This window comes from Nothobranchius furzeri, chromosome 4 (genome assembly GCF_043380555.1).
Source record: "Nothobranchius furzeri strain GRZ-AD chromosome 4, NfurGRZ-RIMD1, whole genome shotgun sequence".
Taxonomy (NCBI): domain Eukaryota; kingdom Metazoa; phylum Chordata; class Actinopteri; order Cyprinodontiformes; family Nothobranchiidae; genus Nothobranchius; species Nothobranchius furzeri.
This window is the reverse complement of record NC_091744.1, coordinates 18,325,296-18,346,183: the sequence shown is the minus strand read 5'-3', so window position 1 is coordinate 18,346,183 and position 20,888 is coordinate 18,325,296. Positions and strand designations below refer to the sequence as shown.

Genomic DNA, 20,888 nt, shown 5'->3' with positions numbered 1-20,888 from the left:
TTTGATTAAACTGATTTTTTTCTTAACGTTCTTGGCATTTTCCCACACAAAGTTAAACAAAACAATGTTGATTGAGGTGTGTGTGTGTGTGTGTGTGAGAGAGAGAGAGAGAGAGAGAGATAGAGAGGGAGAGAGAGGGAGTTAAAAAAATAAAAAACCTGACCGGAGCGGAGGTAGTGAGTGACTGACGCAGCACGTCAGCTCTGTCTTGTCAAATGCACCATGTACAGTAAGTTACGAAAAAAGTAACTTTAAATATTCAACCGAAAAAGAGGCGAGCTGAAGAAAGCCTAGGGAAAACTGAAGAAACGTGAGCAACAGTGAAGCAATCACAGCAAGATCCGTTACTCTCTGTGTGTGTGTGTGGATGAGCCGGCCGGACTGCGCTCCCGGCCGGCTAGAGAGTTTTGTGTGTAGGGAGCGGCGGGCACTCTATCTGACTGGCCAATCACAGAGCGTGAAGACAGTCAGTTACCCAATGAGGATTTTCCTTCAGAACGATTACAGATATTTACGAGGTTTACTCGTTTCATGCTCGTATTCGTCAAAAATGCTTTATCCGTACCGGATACTCGTTTGGCATTTCTATCCATCAAGATGTTGAAAATCAATTAAATGATGCCCAGTTGTTCAAAAATATTGGCGGCTTTGTAACATATAACCATAAAAATCAGGACTAAAATACACGGGAGCGAGTCTCTGGGCGACGCCATATTAGATGCCATGTCATCTTCTACAGGAGCCCTTGAGGACAAAATGCATTTATTGATTTAATGAAGGTTTACAAAACTTTCGCCATTCATGTTGCTGATTTACACATTTAGCTATAAAAAGGAGTCTAATACGCTTGTTATTTGACTGATGTTTGCACTCCCCTTGGCTTTATTGCAACGATTTAGGTATCTACTGCCCCCTATGGCCAGTACAAATACACACCGTCACTTAAAAAATGTAAAATTGAAAAATATTTTAAGAAACCTACAACATAAAATGCAAATGTGCACATACATCCTCCCCTAACACATATATTAGGCCGAACTGTGGCAAACGTGGTTCTAAGGCTAACAGTGACTCACACTGGTTCTTGGTTCCCACGGTGCCAGAGGTCCTCTGAGCGCTTCTGGGTGGCTCAGAGTGCTATCTGGGTCTGAGCCGTCATTTTCCTCTTCGGTAACGATACTCTACAAGCTGCTATGCCCAGCTGGGTTAGCAGACAGCAGCATATAGTCCTTATATCAGCTGGTTCTCCTTGGCTTCCCGCAATGCTAAACAAACGGTACGAACAGTCCAAAAGCTTCGGGTGGAAACTTAAATATGTTTTACCTGTTGCTTAGCACTTAAACTCTTGAGGGATTCCCTCACTGACAACCCACATCACAAATTATTTCTTTTCTTTTTTTTTATCCAAAAACCAACGCACTCCCTCTTTCCCGTTCACTCTCTCTCCTTCTACCGGCCTTTTCCATTTTTTTCCGTTTTTTTTTCTTCTCACTGTTGCGTTTCCTTCATAGGAAATTACACTTCTCACATGTACCTCTAACAAACAAAATAAAACACATACATGTACTTATATCTTGAACATACTTTTCTAAGATTAACATTTTTAATAACACAACTATTATTTGTGAACTTTAATTTATCAAAATATTAATAAACTTTTACTTTCTAAACCTTTGTAATGCCTCTCATTTATCCGGGCTACATCATTTATACTTTATCATTATCAGCATTAATATCTTTATATTAATATTGTTATAATATGATCATTATTTTTAATATTGCTACTATTATTTATTAGTAATATTGCAAATGATAATAATGATTATAATGATACCCTTATTATTTACTCTCTATTGTTTACTATCAGATTAATATATGCATTTAATTACTTATTTTATCGCATGCACATGAAGGCGTCATATTCTAGCTACTCACACACACATTTATGGGTGCACTAAGGTTTGTCTCATGGAACGTACATGGAGCTTGCTCCAGAGAGAAGAGATAAAAAAAATTGATCACTTAAAAAGAGTGCAAGCAGACGAACAGTAATATTATTACAAGAGACCCATAGATCTGCCACATCCGCAGATGAACTTAAAACACCTGAGTTTCCCAGCATGTTCTCTGCCTGCTATAACTCTAGGCAAAGAGGTGTAGCTATTTTAATACACAAAAACATCAATTTCACAGTATTGGACACAGTTTCTGATCCAGAGGGTAGATTTATAATACTAAAAATATCTGCACAGAACCAAAGCTTATGTATCATCAGCATATACTGTCCAAATATTGATGACCCTTCATTCTTTCATAATTTTTTCTCTGTACTCTCCAAACACTTGGACTGTCCACTTATACTAGGAGGCGATTTTAATTTTTTGGATGAACTCTTTAACAGACAGGCTCAGTACAGCTGGGACTCAGCGCAATTGGCAATCGACTAATATAGTTAAACAGTACATGAGTGATTATGGGCTTTGTGATGCATGGCGATCTCTTCATCCTAACTGTAGAGAGTATACTTTTTTTTCACACGTCCATCACTCTCATTCACGTTTGGATTATTTTCTAGTCAGCAGCTCATTGTTGGCTGACATTTCAGACACTGAGATACACCCCATAGCTGTCAGCGACCATGCTCCGGTTTCTTTAACTCTGGTAAATAAGAAGACAATCCCACCAAGCAAAAACTGGAGGTTTAATGCATAACTGCTTAAAGATGAAGGTTTTATAGAACTTTTTTTAAAAAAGGAGTTGGCTCTATATTTAGAACATAATGATCTGCCTGGAACATCAGCAACTGTTCTGTCGGAGGCAGGGAAAGCAGTGACGAGAGGTAAAATAATCTCTTTCTCATCACATAAGAACATAACGGAAAACAAACGTATTCAGGAGTTAGAAGAAATCATTAAGTCTTTAGAGGCATCCACAGAAGAAGAGTTAATGAGCAAATTCCGTAAAGCTAAACTACAACTTCATGGAATTATTGACAAAAAGACACAATTTTTAGCACAAAGACTACGAATAGAAAACTTTGAACATAATAAATGATAAATAAATGACCCGCACTTGTATAGCACCTCTCAGAGTAAGGACTCCAATGCACTACAGTGTATCATTCATCCATTCACACACTCATTCACACACTGATGGTGATGAGCTACGATGTAGCCACAGCTGCCCTGGGGCGTACTGACAGAGGCGAGGCTGCCGAGCACAGGCGCCACCGGTCCCTCCGACCACCATCAGCAGTAGTAATAAACCAGGTAACTCTTTAGCTAACCAGTTAAGAATAAATAAAGAGAAAACTACCATATCTGCTATTAAAGACTCAACCGGGAATATAGTTTATGACCCTGAAAGAATAAACAACACTTTCAGAGACTTTTACCAAACTTTGTACTCACCACAGATAAACCCATCAGATAACGAGATCAATGAGTTCCTTGACAGGATAACACTTCCTAAATTATCAGACAGCCAAGTTACAGTCCTGGACTCGCCACTAACATCAGCGGAGCTCCAGGAAGCCCTTAAATCCATGACGAATAGGAAAGCTCCAGGTCCAGACGGGTTCCCAGTAGAGTTCTACAAAGAATTCTGGATCATTCTGGCTCCAATATTTTTCAGAACGGTGAGGGAAATCAAAGAGAGCGGCAGATTACAGCCAAACATGAACTCAGCCAATATTAGGCTCTTGTTAAAACCAGGCAAAGACCCTGCATTTCCTACCAGCCATCTCCCAATTTCTCTTATTAATGTTGATCTCAAAATAATTTGTAAAGCCCTGGCAAAAAGATTAGTGAAGGTAACCCCCTTCATAATACGCCCTGACCAAACTGGTTTCATCAAGGGTAGACAGACATCCACAAACTCACGTAGATTACTTAATTTGATAGATTTCGCTTACAGTAGAAACATAGAAACTAGTATATTATCTCTAGATGCAGAAAAGGCTTTTGATAGAGTTAACTGGAAGTTCTTATTTGCAACTTTACATAAATTTGGTTTTGGGAACTTCTTTATAAACTGGCTACAAACATTATACAGTTCACCATCTGCACGTGTCAGGACGAACGACCAAATATCCAATATTGATCCTTCCTGCCAACAGCCATTGTAATATACAATAACTCTTTGATGACTTGATTCTTATTATTCTGAGCTACTACAGCAATCAATTTTCCTCTGGGATTAATAAAGTGTTTTTGAGTTGAATTGAATATCAGCTAGCTTCTGTCCTCAGAGGGGGACCAGGCAGGGATGCCCACTCTCCCCCTCTGTTTGCTATCTTTATCGAACCACTAGCAACAGCATTTAGGCAAACAACAGGTATTAAAGGCATAAAGTGTAAGAAAATAGAACATAAGATCAGTCTTTATGCAGATGATGTTTTACTCTTTCTCCAGAATTCTCAATCATCTCTCTCCCATTCAATAGAACTGATAAACTCTTTTTCAAGAGTTTCAGATTACTCAATAAACTGGTTAAAATCCACAGTTGATGATATAGATCTTTGTCCCCCCTCCCCCTGCCACACCTGGTGTGAGGGGTTGTGCCTTGGTCTGCCTGAGTGTTCGTGGCAACCGGGTCTGGGGTTTTAAGATTTTGGCATCTGCCTGATAGATCCCGGTGGCTGCCTGGTGGGGTCTGGGTCCCTGCGGGCTCTGCTGGGGTCACCGGCGGGGGTGGTCGCCCCTGGGTCCCGGGTCGCTGGGTCTCGGGCTCGGCCTGCTAGGTGGTGGGAGGCTGCGGGCTGGCCTGTGGGCTTGCCGCTGATGTCTCCCGGGACTCTGCCGGCTGCTGGATGTGGCCCCCCGGGGCGATCCTCTGTGCCTCTCGAGGGGGTGGGGGCCTTTCTGGTTGCAGTGTCCTTGGGGTTCCTGTGTTCTGGGGCAGCACCTGGATCTCTGGGACTTGGAGCTCCCCCCCGTCTCCTGCACATCTTTGGGGGGCAGATCTGTGGTCCCTCACACTCTCTATTCGACGCTCCTGTAGAGAAACCTTACATAAACAAGCTTGTGTACACACACGGGTGCTCACATGGTGCTCTCAAAAGTATGGGCTTGGGCACGTTAAACACAGGTTTTAAGACTATGGTGGCACTTAATGCACTGTGATTTATTATCATGATTCTTCAGTTAAGCAATGTTGATTATATATTTCTTCATCAAGTTGACGCAGTGATTGCTTGATCTTGTTGTATTGTTGTTGTGTCCCATTTTTTTGTTCTTTTGCTTTTTTTTTGTCTTTTTCTGCAGGTCTAGAAGCAGACTCTTGTTCATTATTGTTTATTTTTGTGGACCCCCCCCCCCCCCCTCTCCCCACCTTTTCTTTTCCTTTCTCTTTCACCTCTGTCTCCGTGTCTGGTCGGAATTACAAAGCCTTCAAAAACAATCACAATAAAGTTTTAAGTATCAGGCGTGACATTAAAAGCAGACGCTTTGATGCTCCACCTGAGAATAAATCTGTAAGGCTTTCAGACATCAATTCTGTTTGCTTCACAGCCAGACAGGACACGGTAAAAAATAAATAAATAAATCAAATAAAATCCACAGTTATACCAATTAATTTCTCTTTTGTCAATTTGCTTAATACACAATTGGAGTCAGTGTCATGTTGGGTGGCAGTTTCTTGACCCACGACATGCAGGATCACAACACGGAGAGCAGGAAGGTAAGTAAAAAGGTTTTTATCACTAAATAAGGAGCAGCGGGAGAGACGGGAACCGACGGAATGCAGGTGTAACCAAGGTTTAGGAGAAATCTATTTTTATATAAAATATCATTCCATTAAAATGTGCTTAAATAATTAGATCTGACATAAATTGAGGAAAAAACCATCAAATAAGTATTTTATTGGTAAACTGTCAAATAAATAAGATTTCATTGATTAAAAAACTGCTAGTTAATGGATTTTCTGTCAAAATATGGTGTTACTACGTTTCCCATGATCCCTCGGGAGAACCCGACCAATTGGAAGGCTAAAACAGACCAAGGTCATGACACTTCTGGTTCCTTACTTCCTGTGAGTGAAACAGCCTCGTGTCATCGCTAGAAACTGAAAACTAAAATCTTCCGCCATCCGCATGGTAAGCAGATAAAAAATGACTTTTTGACCAAAGCTGATGTTAATATAAAGTACTTGCTATCGGACAGTGTTTATATCGTCGTGTTTATGGTTGTAGAGCTCCGGTATTGGCACTCGGTCGGCGCCGATGCTGGATCAATCTGAGAGACCCCATCTTGACTTGATGGTGAGTGAGATGTGATAAATTTAGGTTATGGCACGTTAATATATATATATATATATATATATATATATATATATATATATATATATATATATATAAAACGACCATAGAGTGAATGAAATAAGGTGTAAAAGCTGACATGATGGGGACAATTGGTGAAAAGTGTGATTAGCACCTGGCTAGGGTGGCTAAGTTAGCCTAGTTTTTCCATTAGCTGGAAAATGGAACTAAGTGTGTTGTAAAACTCTTTTTTTTAAGGTGTATTCAGTTCAGCTGAAGAGAGAAAAGACTATTTTGATTGTGACTGTCAGAATGTGACTGATGTAAAATGTTAGTATAATGGAGATGTGTTAGGATGTTTTTTTCTTGTCATGGGTGAGTTGAAATCAATTTTTGGTGCGCTCCTGTTCTGATACCGGTGCAGACAGGCAGCTGATAGCACATGAATGACTGTAATATCTGTAAATTGGTTGAATGTGTGATTACTGTGAGGTATCTCTGATCTTTGATGTGTGTTATATTAATTTATATAGAAACCATCACTGGTTCTATGATGATCCCTAGTGCTAAATTAGCATCAAGCTGATGTAATAAGATTTGGTGAATGTTGCACTTTAATGTGTAATTGTAGTTCTACATTATACATATCAGAATTCACTTGTAGTGAAATTGAATTGGGAGGATATAAATTGGAATAATTAATATCAGATGGATAAGATCATTATTGGATGGGATATATAAGAAAATTGATGCGATCGTAATAAACCTTTGGGTTTTTCTGGCTGATCTGCAGGTCAGGTTTTTTTAGTATTGGACAGATCCGGATAAAGAACCTTGAACTTGCTCGGTTGAAGCATCCCTTCAAAGTCGCATCAGATCCTGGAACCTGAATCCTTAGAAGACTCCCAGCGGACGCTGGGTGGCGAGCCAGTGGAACCTCAGGACAGAAGAGGGTGTGGCACCCTTCCTTTTCCTCTGCCTGTGTGGTAGGACAATTGAATTGTTGCATTGGACACAAACCAGTGACAAGGGAAAAGAGAAAAAAAGGGCCCCAACGATTGAAGGGTATTAAAGTGGGTTTAATACTTTATTTTTCCTTGTTAATGTACTTTTTGCCGGCCAATTGTAATTTCTTTTTGTTCATTGTTCGGAGGATTGGGTTGCACTACTGTGTTCAGATTGTCAACTGTGTTTTGTTATTGTTGAGTACACATAAAGGAAAAAAACTCCGTACGAATTTATATCTTCTGAGACTGGTCCAGAACTGTCTTTTATTATTAAATATATGTTACTCGGTTATTACATAGTTAGTAAAGGGTTACATAAATTTGGCGAGCCAGCCAGGAGAGCCATTGAATGAACTTCAATATTGAATGTTTTCCCAAAATGGATTTTTTGTTAAAGAGTGGTGTAAAAGTTCCCAATGCAGTTGTTGTCAGTGGGCTTACCCAGGTAGGAGAACAAGATGAAGAGGTCATAGATTTCCTTCAGAAATACAGATCTATCCATAGAACTATTCTAGTTGATGAAAAGATACCAGAACTTTACCAAAACCTGATCGTTGAGTATTCAAATGGCGCTGCGTTAGAGGCATTAAGTGTAATGCTACCTTATCGTTACGTCTTAAAGGACGATCCCTCTGTGGTTTACACCATTAGAGCTCTGAGCAGTGTGTACCAAACTAAAGTCAGTGGTATTATTACCAAAACTTACCTTTCTGATCTTAAAGCATTAGCTAAACTTAGCGGTGCTGAATATGAACACATTCTTAAAGACGCAGTGGTTCAAATCAGTAGAGACATTGAAACTCTTGGTTCTACGGCCGAGACAATTTCTGATACCCAGACTGAAACTACCATTGAATCTCAGGGGATAGTGGGTTTGACAGGGCAGAAACCCCCTTCTCCGCCCATAGGTGCCCTCGACCAAAGGGGTGACCTTACCTCACCTGATACCAATCCTGCTGTTAGATCCAAAGTGATCCCTTCGCTATCAGCAAAGGACATGAACCCGCCAGAAGTTCAGAAGGTCGTAGTGGAACACATTGTGAGGAGTGAAGCAACCAACCCTCATTTCCAGTCCCAAGTCAGACTTCGCTCCTTTTCTGGAAAGAATCCAAGGCCCAACAATGAACCGGATTACGACACCTGGAGGTCACACATTGAACTGCTGTTGAGCGACCCTAACATGCTTCCTCTGCAGATTACCAGGAAGATAGTGGAGAGCTTGCTCCCACCTGCATCAGATGTGATTAAAGGACTGCAGCCAAACTCCCCCCCCCCCCCCCCTGGCCTTCCTGCAATTACTTGACTCTGCTTTCAGTATCGTGGAAGATGGGGAAGAGTTATTCGCCCAATTTCTGAACACATACCAAGACCCAGGGGAGGAGGCTTCTACGTATCTTCATCGGCTACAATCAGTGTTAAACCTGGCAGTACAGAGAGGTGGGGTTATGCCAAAAGAAGTCGACAGACACCTCCTGAAGCAGTTTTGTAGAGGCTGCTGGGATAGCACCCTGCTGTCCACCTTGCAGCTTGAACAAGTGAAAAGCAGACCCCCAGCATTTGGTGAGCTTTTGTTAATGCTTCGTACAGAGAAAGATCGGCGACGGACAAAAGCCAACCGCATGAAGAGACATATGAGCTCTACACGTCAGCGAATTCAAATTCAGGCTCACTGCGTGGATGCAGACCTAAACGAACGTCCAGGTAATTGCCCAAGTGCAATCGTGAGTCTTGCCAAGCAAGTTGCCACATTACAGAGCCAACTAGCCTCCTTTATGGAGCAGAAAAAAGGATCGGATAAAAAGGCAAAAACACAAAGAGCTCAAAGCCAAGGAAAACCAAGTGGAGATATAAAACCACAGACAGACCCGAAGCAGACGGGTAAACCCCGACCCTGGTACTGTTTTAAGTGTGGGGAGGATGGCCACATTTCATCATCATGCACAGAGGCCCCCAATCCTGTTTTAGTGGCTGAGAAGCGTAAACAGCTAGAGAAGAAGCAAAATGAGTGGCAGATGAAGACCAGCCCCAAGTCACATTTAAACGGCTGACAGCTTCTGTTGTGGGACAGACAGGAGCTGAGACTAGCCAAAGTCCCTCAGTGAAAAGTGTTGCTGTTAGCTGTCAATCCTGCACAAGCAAAGACCAATCAAGAATGGATACCAAACCTCAGTATAGGCTTCCTAAAGGACTAGTTGGAACAAAAAGCACAGCGCTGATAAATATAAAAGACAAGGAAATCAGCTGCTTGCTCGACACAGGGTCGCAAGTAACGACAATTCCGCGGTCGTTTTATGACCAGCATCTCTCAGACCAGAAGATAAAACCACTTCATGACATCCTGGAAGTAGAGGGAGCCGCAGGGCAATCAATCCCCTACTTAGGCTATGTTGAATTGGTCGTCAGGTTTCCAAAAGAGTTTATAGGAACTCCAACTGATGTAACCACACTTGCCTTAGTTGTCCCCAATCTAAGCACTGTCATTGAACCTCTCGTGTTGATAGGGACCAACACTCTCGACGTCCTCTTCGATGTCTGCTCCAAAACTGGGATTTCACATCAACCCATTCCCAGTGGCTACCAGGCAGTGCTTAAGGTGCTTGAAGTGAGGCACAGACGAGAGATGAATCCTGAACCTCACGCCATAGTGAGGTTGAAGAACAACTCACAAGTGATCCCGGCTGGGCAGGTTGTCATACTTGAGGGGGTCGCAACCACCAGTTGGTTTCTAAACGAGAAATCTGCCCTGCTGGAACATCCAGACTCATCCTCCTTGCCTGGAGGATTGGTTGTCAAACCCACCTTAGTTCAACTTACGCCCAGGCGGCCTTACAAGGTACCAGTCCACATCTGCAATGAGTCTGACCATGATGTTGTTATCCCCCCAAAGTGCATCATAGCACAGATGAACACCTACCAGACCATCTGTTCGAAGCAGCTCAGTACAGCACGATCAGCCGTACCATCCCAAGAACCACTAGGAACAAAGAAGTCTCCAAAGTCCACCTTAAATTTTAATTTTGATGGGTCCCCGATTTCAGCTGAATGGAAAGACCACATGGCAAAGCAATTGGACAGTATGGGTGATGTGTTTGCACAGCATGACACAGATTTTGGCCGCACAGACAGAGTAAAGCACCATATAAAGCTTTCTGATGAAACCCCTTTCAAACAGCGTGCGCGCCCAATCCACCCACAGGACATTGAAGCAGTTCGCAACCATATCCAGGAGCTCCTCGACACGGGAGTTATCAGGGAATCCGAGTCTCCATTCTCTTCACCTATTCAGGTGGTGAGAAAGAAAAACGGCCAAGTCAGATTATGCATTGACTACCGGCGGTTAAACCTTCAAACTATCAAGGATGCATACTCTCTTCCTAAGCTTGAGGACACGTTTAGTGCACTAAATGGCTCCCAGTGGTTTTCTGTGCTCGACTTGAAATCTGGCTACTACCAGATAGAAGTTGAAGAGGCAGATAAGCCAAAAACCGCCTTTGTGTGCCCCCTCGGGTTCTGGGAGTTTAATAGGATGCCTCAAGGGGTGACAAATGCCCCAAGCACGTTTCAGAGGTTAATGGAGAAGTGCATGGGGGACATGCATCTGAAAGAAGTGCTCGTATTCCTTGACGACTTAATAATATTCTCCAAGACTCTTGAAGAACACGAGGAGAGGCTAATGAAGGTGCTCTCCAGATTAAAAGAATTCGGACTCAAATTGTCCCCTGAGAAATGTGTCTTTTTCCAGACATCAGTCCGCTACCTTGGACATGTGGTCTCCAGAGATGGCGTCCGGACGGACCCGGAAAAGACAGCTGCTCTCGAGACCTGGCCTGTTCCAAAAAGTCTCAGAGAACTTAGATCCTTCCTCGGTTTTGCAGGATATTATAGGAGATTCGTCAAGGGATATTCCTGCATTGTGAAGCCTCTCCATGATCTGACTTCAGGATACCCACCATCCCGAAAAGGACTCAAGACACCAGGTAAATTGGACAAGTACCGAGACCCAAAGGAGCCCTTTGGGGAACGATGGACTTCCGCTTGCCAACAAGCCTTTGAAGAGGTGATTTACAAACTGACCACCGCCTCCGTGCTGGGATTTGCCGACCCTCAGAGGCCATATGTGCTTCACACAGATGCCAGCACTACTGGACTAGGTTCAGTCCTCTATCAGGAACAGGAGGGTCAGATGAGAGTGATCGGCTATGCGAGCAGAGGGCTGTCACGGAGTGAGAGTCGCTATCCAGCACATAAATTGGAGTTTTTGGCGTTAAAGTGGTCAGTCACTGAAAAATTTGCAGATTATCTTTATGGAAATCACTTCACTGTTGTAACAGATAGCAATCCGCTAACCTATGTACTTACCTCTGCAAAACTGGATGCGACGAGCTACAGGTGGTTAGCAGCATTATCCACATTCTCATTTAAACTCATCTATCGCCCAGGAAGACAGAACCTCGATGCCGATGGTCTTTCTCGCAGACCGCATGGAAAGCTAGAGGATGATCTCAGGTCACAGAAAGAGAGAGAACGAATCCTTCAGTTCACAAAGGAGCACCTCTCTGATCCGGAGAACGTTGACACTGTCAGCGAGGAAGTTGTCCAAGCAATTTGCGAGAGGCAGCTGATCTACAGCTTTAACGACAACGGAAATAACGTTGACAACATTGCTCTGGTTGAGTGTCTAGCTATCTCCGGGAATGCAGTACCAAGTTGTTTCCAACATGCAGATAGATCCGATGAATCCCCTGATGTCACTCACCTGTCTGAGGCCGACATTGCAGCTAAGCAGAGATCAGACCAATGTCTAAGACATGTCATCTCCCAACTTGAGAGTGGGGAGACGCCACCGCCTACCCTGCGGGAGGAACTCTCTGAACTTCCCTTTTTACTAAAAGAGATTAATCGCCTTGAGCTGGTGAATAATGTCCTATACAGAAGACGCCAAGAAGGTCCCAAGACATTCCATCAACTTGTCCTCCCTGTTGAGTTCCGAGGCACAGTTTTAACTAGTCTCCACGACCACATGGGACATATGGGAGTTGATCGCACTCTAGACCTTGTCAGGAGCAGGTTCTATTGGCCGAAGATGGCTATGGATGTGGAGAGGAAAGTGAAAACTTGTGGCAGGTGTGTCAGAAGGAAGACGCCGCCAAAGAAAGCTGCACCTCTCGCTAACATCACAACCACAAGGCCTCTCGAGCTTCTCTGCATAGATTTTCTTTCCCTCGAACCTGATAAGAGTGGTACCAAGGACATCCTGGTAATCACGGACCACTTCACAAAGTTTGCTGTTGCCATTCCAACACGTAACCAAAAAGCCCGTACCGTGGCAAAGTGCCTGTGGGAGAATTTCATGGTGCATTATGGCATGCCAGAAAAACTGCACAGCGACCAAGGGCCAGATTTTGAATCTCGGACGATAAAAGAACTCTGTCAGATAACCGGTATTCACAAAACCAGGACCACTCCATATCACCCCCGGAGTAATCCCGTGGAACGATTTAATCGTACCTTGCTTGCCATGTTGGGTACCCTCGAGAACCAAGAGAAGGCACACTGGCGGGATTTCGTCAGACCCCTTGTCCATGCCTATAACTGCACGAAGAACGACGTTACAGGTTTTACACCATACGAGCTAATGTTCGGGCGACAGGCTCGTTTACCAGTTGATTTGGCATTTGGACTACCGTTGCGGGATGACCAACACTCATCGCACTCAGAGTATGTCCGAAGTTTGAAATCACGTCTTGAACAAAGCTACAAGTTAGCTACGACCAACGCCGCAAAGATTGCACAAAAGAACAAGAAGCGATTTGACAAACGTGTTTGTACCTCAGATTTGGAACCCGGAGACAGAGTCCTAGTCCGAAATGTACGTTTAAGAGGCAAACACAAGATCTCAGACAAATGGGAGTCTAATGTCCATGTTGTGGTGAGCAGAGCGGGTACCCTACCTGTCTACAAAGTAAGACCAGAGACCTCTGCAGGACCAATGAGGACGTTACACAGAGATTTACTTCTTCCGTGTGGATTTTTACCCGTGGAACGGGTCAGCGACCCTGTTAAGCCATCTGCGAAGCGAAGGGTAGTAACTCGGGCTAATTCCGTTGCAGATGCTGAATTCTCTGAGCAAGAAGACGAAGAGTATATCCCTGTCGTATGGTTTGATGACACTCCAGAACTACGTGTGCTTCCAACTCACGGAAGTCCAGAACGTCTGCAGGATCTAACGTCAACCGAACAAGATGGGCAACAGATTGCACCTCCAGAAATCTATCGCATTGAGAGCCCAGTAAACACGCAGGTGTCAGATCACTTACCTGAAATGTCAAAACCACCGGAAACATCTACTGATGTTCTATTAAGTTCCTCGGAACCTGACAGAACTACCAATGATCATGAGACCACAGAGCACTTACCTGCTGAGAGAGTCACTCTCACTGATGCAGTACCTGAAAAAGAACACAGCAAAAATCACCGAGCTGACACCGACCAAACTGAAGAGGAATCCGTTGTGGAAAGTGTAAACTTACCTGATCCTAATGACCCTGGTGTTGAACTTCCTTCCACGTCTCCCCAGAGGACAGGTAGAGAAGATGAAACTGAAAGAACTGGAGACGAGGAATGTGTGAATAAAGAATCTGGAATGGACAGATTGGAGCCAAATGAAGGAGGAAGGATAACCGTTACCGACATCCCTATCAGGCGATCGGACAGAGAACGTCAACCACCAAAGAGACTTGATTATCCAGAACTTGGAAACCCCCTGGTCACAGTAGTGAAATCATTTTTTCATGGGCTGACCACTGTATTGTCTGATGCTTTACATGATAATCGAGTAGCCACAACAGCTTCTCCACTTTATTTTTCCTTGTTAATGTACTTTTTGCCGGCCAATTGTAATTTCTTTTTGTTCATTGTTCGGAGGATTGGGTTGCACTACTGTGTTCAGATTGTCAACTGTGTTTTGTTATTGTTGAGTACACATAAAGGAAAAAAACTTACCTTGTGGCATTCATCCATATTTAAGTTCACCTTGGCTCTCCGTACGAATTTATATCTTCTGAGACTGGTCCAGAACTGTCTTTTGTTATTAAATATATGTTACTCGGTTATTACATAGTTAGTAAAGGGTTACACAGGACTGGCAGCAGGTTTCCAGGAGGAGGGAGACAGAGTGAATATGAGATGAGGGGAGCCTGCTCATCAGCACCCCAGCAGAAAGGGTCAAACTCTGGTAACCGGTGATGATTGTACCCAATGTGCAGCAGTACCGGGACCAGAGTGAATAGGGTGTGTATGGGGAGCATGAGTGGGTGTCCGGCGTGCATTTTTGTAAGTCTTTTGTTGTATGTGCATGTGTGAGCATGAGGGAGGGAGTATGTGACTGTGTTTGTGTATGACTGTATATGTCAGTTGGGGCCTTTGACTCCTCTCTTCTCCTGGGACTTCTTTTTATGATACAGATCTTCGTCCCCCCTCCCCATGCCACACCTGGTGTGGGGGTGTGGTGCCTTGGTCTGCCTGGGTGTTCGTGGCTCCCGGGTCAGGGGGTTTAAGATCTTTGGCGCCTGCCTGGTCAATCCCGGTGGCTGCCTGGTGGGGTCTGGGTCCCTGGCGGGGGTGGTTGCCCCTGGGTCCCGGGTCGCTGGGTCCCGGGCTCGGCCAGCTAGGGGGTGGGAGGCTGAGGGCGGGCCTGTGGGCTTGCCACTGATATCTCCAGGGACTCTGCCGGCTGCTGGTTGTGGCTCCCTGGGGCGATCCTCTGTTCCCCTCGAGGGGGGCGGGGGCCTTTCTGGTTGCAGTCTCCTTGGGGTTCAGCTCCCCCCGTCTCCTACGCATCTTTGGGGGGCGGATCTGTGGTCCCTCACACTCTCTATTGGGCGCTCCTATAGAGAAACCTTACATAAACAAGCGCGTGTACACACACAGGTGCTCACATGGTGCTCTCAAAAGTATGGGCTTGGGCACGTTCAACACAGGTCTTAAGGCTGTCGTTGCCACTAAATGCACTATGATTTATTATCGTGTGATTGCTCAGTTAAGCAATGTTGATTTTATATTTCATCATCAGGTTGACGCAGTGTTAGCTTGCTCCTGTTGTATGTGTGTCTCATTTTTTCTCTTTCTGCAGGTCTAGAAGCAGACTTTTATGTATTTTTGTGGAACCTTCCCCCCCTATCTCCCCACCATTTGTCTTTTCCTTTCTCTTTCACCTCTGACTCCGTGTCTTGTCAGAATTGCAAAGCATTCAAAACAATAAAGTTTTAAGTATCAGGCGTGACATTAAAAGCAGACGCTTTGATACTCCACCTGAGAGTAAATCTGTAAGGCTTGTTAACAGCATTCAGACATCAATTCTGTTTGTTTACCATGTCCTGTCTGGCTGTGAAGCGAACAAAAAAAAAAGGCTTTATAACCTTTACCAGACTGATAGATCTCAATTTTTGTTCTCATTTGTTCTTGAATTTCTTTGGATCTTGGCATGAGGTCTAGCTTTTGAGGTGCTTTTGGTCTACCTCTGTCAGGCAGCTCATATTTAAGTGATTTCTTGATTTAAACAGGTGTGGCAGTAATCAGGCTTGGGGTGGCTACAGAAATTGCATTCAGGTGTGAAACACCACAGTTGGGTTATTTTTTTGACAAGGGGGGCAATTACTTTTTCATACAGGGCAATGTAGGTTTGGATTTTGTTCTCTCCCTAAATAATAAAAACCATCATTTCAAAACAGCATTTTGTGGTTACTTGTGTTATCTTTGACGAATGGTTAAATGTGTTTGATGATCAGAAACATTTTATGTGACAAACATGCAAAAGAATAAGAAATCAGGAAGGGGGCAAATAGTTTTTCACACCACTGTAACTGAGATTGAGCTTTTCGTATGTAAAATGTAACTAAAACCTTCAATATGCGTTATTATGATGAACATAAAAAAATCAGAAAATGTAAATGATGTTTTTTTTTTTTTACATATTTTTCATGTGCATATCATGTTTCATGCATTCATGTTCTAGTTTAAACACATTTTCCTAATTAAAAACATCCCTGTTATGTCTGTTTTTTCAAACCAGACACTTCTATTCAGAAGCTGGATATGTCATTTTTGGAGGCTGGAAATGTAAAAATCCATAATGTGCACACGATTAATGATAAGAAGGTCCATGCCGGAGATGTTCAAGGATCTCTAAAAGTAGGAACTTAAGAAAAAACAAAACAAAAAAGTGAATATGAGGTGGAAATAATGGAAATTTCTCTGGAGGATGGGCTTACTGTTTCTTGACAGTGGTAAAAGTACACAGAGGGTTGTCAGGTATGGGTGAGCTGAAGAGATCCAAAGGTGAGGGAATTGGTTTGTCCAGAGGCGTAGGCGCAGGAATGGATGTTGGTAGGTGAGCGGCTGAGAGCGGGCGGCCAGGGGATGAAGCAGTGTGGTCAGGAATGCTGAGATCCGGGTTTGTTGTGGAGGAGATGAGAGGTGAAGAGGAACCTGGAGGAGAGCAGGGAAGGGCATTAAGGATTCTTTCAGGCGGCAGGTTAACAAGAGCAGAATACAATTATCAAAAATCAGATTTGGGGCTAGAGCTACCCAAACAGAGTAATCATCCTGCGTGGTGAAGTGTCACACTGCTCCTTAAATCCCCTGGGCCTTGATGGTGAAATCAGCTGCAGCTGGGAGCTCTCAGACACGCCCACCTGTGGAAACAATACTCAGAGGAGAAAACAGGGTTACAGGCCAGCTCACCACGGACCATGACAGTCAGGGAATATCACATACCTGGGAATTAATGTCTCTCCTAAGTTAGCAGATCTAACCAAACTGCATCCTACTTTTAAAGAAAGTGGAAGATGATCTTGCAAGATGGAAATCCTTACCGATATCACTCATGGGGAGGGTTGCTACAATTAAAATTATCGTCTCACCCACAATAAATTACTTATTCTCAATGATCCCAAACAAACCACCAGCTGACTGAGGAGTCCAGAGATCTAAACCAATCACCATTCCTTTAGCAGGATAAACCTCCACAAATTAGCTTAAAAACGCTTCAGAAGACCAAAGATAGAGGAGGACTGGATCTACCCAACTTTTATTATTATTTCTTAGCCAACAGGCTGCAATATATACCAAGATGGTTGCAAGATAACCCATTAGATGAGTCTTGGTTAGATATAGAACAGACACTTTACAATACGATAGAGCTTTCAGACTTACCATTTATTAGCTCAAGCATAAGAAAACATGAAAGCTTCAAAAGTATCAGTATCAGCACCTCTCTGACAGCATGGTGGGAGTATCTTAAAATGACAGAGTCTTCACTAGTACCATGCAGATGCACACCTATCTGGAACAATCCTGACATTTTGCAAAATAACCAAATGATGAACCTTCCGGACTGGAAAAGTAAAGGAATCCTTTACCTGGAACACATATATGAAGGATTGGACTTCATCCCATTTAACAGAATAGTCTCCCAATTTTGAATAGATAAGAATAGCTTTTTAGAATATCACCAAATTAAATCTGTAGTTAAAAAAATGTAAGCTCAATAAAGTAGAATTAAAAACACCACCAAGGGTTTTAGACTTCTATAATCTCAAACCCCCCAAACTACTGTCTAAAGTATATAAGACACTGTCCAAAATAGACGATAGAATAGTAATCCTTATTGAAAAATGGGAGGTGGATCTATCAGTCAGCTATGACCAGAACTTCTGGTCCCAGACTTGTTTAAAAACTTTTAAAATGACCGGACACTCCAATTTACAATTAATTCAGTACAAAATTCTACACAGAGTACACTATACAGGTCATCGGATGTTCAAGATGGGGTTTGTGTCATCTGACACCTGTACACACTGCACAAACAACGTTCCTGACAATTACATTCATGCACTGTGGTCCTGTCCACCTGTCCAGGAATTTTGGGGTAGAGTATGTGAAGACCTGTCAAAGTGTCTAAAATGTCATATCCCAACCACCCCCTCTCTTTGTTTGCTGGGAAACCTGGACGATGTCCCGATTGAAACATCTTTGGTTCATGTGGTTCTGACTGCTATATGCATTGCTAAGAAAACTATCCTCATGAATTGGATAAATAGAGAAACTCTCTGCATTAAGCAGTATAGAAATATTTTGTTAGATCATATTGCACTTGACTTAGCCTCTGCTTCCACTTCAAATCAATCTCTTTGAGCTCCTTTGATTGGTTCCATCACATAGCGATGATGGGGGTTATTGATATTGTCCTGCAGGGTGATGTGGGTGATGGGGTGGAGGGTCTGAGTTTGGAGTATCCGGACGTTCCCTGAGGGTGGGTTCAATGGGGGCGTCTGGGGCTGGGAGGCTGCTGCCCCCCTCTGGAGGTGCTTGGGATGTCTCGGGGGGTGGACTACTGGCGGTTGTGAGTGGGGCCCCTTGGAGGTCTTGGCGGTGGCCATGGGTTGCTGCCTGGCAGCTGCAATGCCCTTGAGTAGGTCTGGGTAGAGGCCTGGGGGCTCGGGGTGTGGGGCTGGCCGGCCCCGTGTGGGGATTTTGGCGGGGCCTTGGGGGTCGGGTCTTGACATTTATGTTGCCGGGAAGAAGGCAAGGGGGATTTCCAGGAGGGGGAGGACCCAACCTTACCTGGATGTCCTATGTCTTATATATTCTGGAAGCTGTGCAAATGCAGGGATGGGAGTAGATATTCTGCTGGGGTGGGGCTGCGTTGGTTCCCTCGGACTCCGTGGAGCTCTGCAATGCTGCTGCTTTGGTTCTTGGCAAGATGAGCTGGGATCTCTATGCCCTGGGTGGCATTTTGGCAACAGAGGTGCCTATTGGGGCCAGTGGGGGAGCAGGCTCCCTGGAGGGCTTAGGCCAACCAGCAACTCCTCCCCATCCCCACACATTTTTCTCCTCCTGCTCCCTCACATCATCACACAAACAGAAGCACATAGGACTTTGGGGGGTGGACAAGTCAGGGGGTGCGGGTATGAACCCCATTTCCGCATTCCTGTGGCAGCCTGCCCCCCAATTTTATTTGCACATTAAACACTTCCACCAATGACATTCCACGCAAACACACACTTAGGGCCTTGGGAGTAAGCATATATAACGGCATTTGGCAAGGGGATCTTTCAGCCTCATCCCAGGTGCCGGAGCCCACTTTCAGTTTTAAACTACACTTAGACACAGAGGGCTGTGGGGGGAAGAGTGGTGGTGTGGTGGCATCAGCTGGCATAGGCCAGATGATGCCTGCACTGCCCGCTCACCACATCCACAAATACACCTCATCAACACGCACCAACACTGTTTTGGAGCAGGTGGAGGGTGACTAGGGGTCTTAGCACACCTCTGTTGTCACTTGGCTTCCTGAGGCTAGGAGGAGGATCCGGCCGTCTGCTGGGATCTGGGTGGTGGGTCGCTTTGCTCGGCATTGGGCGGGGGAGCCTGCTCATCAGCACCCCAGCAGAAAGGGTTGAACTCTGGGAAGAGGTGACGGTTGTACTCTTTGTGTAGCAGTACTGGGACCAGAGTGAATAGGGTGTGTATGGGAAGTATGAGTGGGTGTCTGGCGTGCATTTTTGTTAGTCTTAGGTTGTATGTGTACCGTATGTGTGAGCATGAGGGAGGGAGTGTGTGACTGTGTTTGTGAATGACTGTATATGTCAGGTGGGGCCTTTGACTCCTCCCCTCTCTTGGGACTTCTTTTGCTGCTATACATCTTCGCCTCCCCTCCCTCGTCACACTAGGTATGGAGTGTGGTGCCTTTGTCTGCCTGAGTGTTCGCGGCTCCCTGGGTCAGGGGGTTTAAGATTTTTAATGTCTGCCTGATTAATCCCGGTGGCTGCCTGGTTGGATCTGGGTCCCTGGGCTCTGTTGGGTCCTCGACGGAGCTGGTCGCCCCTGGGTCCTGGGCCGTTGGGTTCCGGGCTCGGCCGGCTTGGGGGTGGCCCCCCAAGGGCAATCCCCTGCCCCTCTCGATGGGGGCAGGGACTTTTCTGGTTGCAGTCTCCCTGGGGTCCCTGCGCTCTGGGGCAACTCCTGAATCTCTGAGACTTGGCGCTCCTTCCATCTCCTACGCACCTTTGGGGGCAGATCTGTGGCCCCTCACACTCTCTATTGGACACTCCTATAGAGAAACCTTACATATACAAGCGCGTGTACGCACACAGGTGCTCACATGGTGCTCTCATAAGTATGGACTTGGGCACATTCAACACATGTTGGCTGTGGTTGGCACTTAATGCACTGTGATTTATTGTCGTGATTGTTCAGTAAAACAATGTTGATTTTGTATTTCCTCATCAGACTGATGCAGTGATAGCTTGCTCCTGTTGTATTGTTGTGTATCCCTTTTCTTTTTTTCTCTCTCCTTTTTTTCTCTCCTTCTGCAGGTCTACAAGCAGACTCTTGTTCATCATTGATTGTTTGTTTTTGTGGAACCCCACCCCCCCTTCCTTGTGTCTCTTCCTTTCTCTTTCACTTCTGTCTCAGTGTCTGGTCGGAATTACATGCATTCAAAATGCAATAACAATAAAGTTTTAAGTATCAGGCACAACATTAAAAGCTGAATCTTTGATGCTCCACCTGAGAGTAAATATGTAAGGCTTGTCACCAGCATTCAGACAGGACATGGTAAAAAAAAA

The 20,888-nt window shown here is 44.5% G+C and overlaps 1 protein-coding gene across 2 annotated transcripts; it reads right to left on the bottom strand.

Annotated features, from left to right (window-relative positions):
* Window positions 1–491: 491 nt before the first annotated feature.
* On the bottom strand, window positions 492–19,501 carry LOC139069602 (uncharacterized). 2 transcript variants are annotated; one of them, XR_011520275.1, is made up of 3 exons: window positions 16,849–19,501; window positions 16,533–16,749; window positions 492–4,995 (listed from the first exon to the last, which is right to left on the bottom strand). XR_011520275.1 is itself a non-coding variant. In XM_070550159.1 (2 exons), exons 1-2 carry the CDS (start codon window positions 16,771–16,773, stop codon window positions 4,604–4,606), a joined length of 633 nt encoding a protein of 210 aa, XP_070406260.1. In that variant the 5' UTR covers window positions 16,774–19,501; the 3' UTR covers window positions 492–4,603. The 2 variants fall into 2 exon arrangements, 1 of the variants encoding a protein (XP_070406260.1); XM_070550159.1 differs by having other exon boundaries at window positions 16,533–19,501.
* Window positions 19,502–20,888: the final 1,387 nt, after the last annotated feature.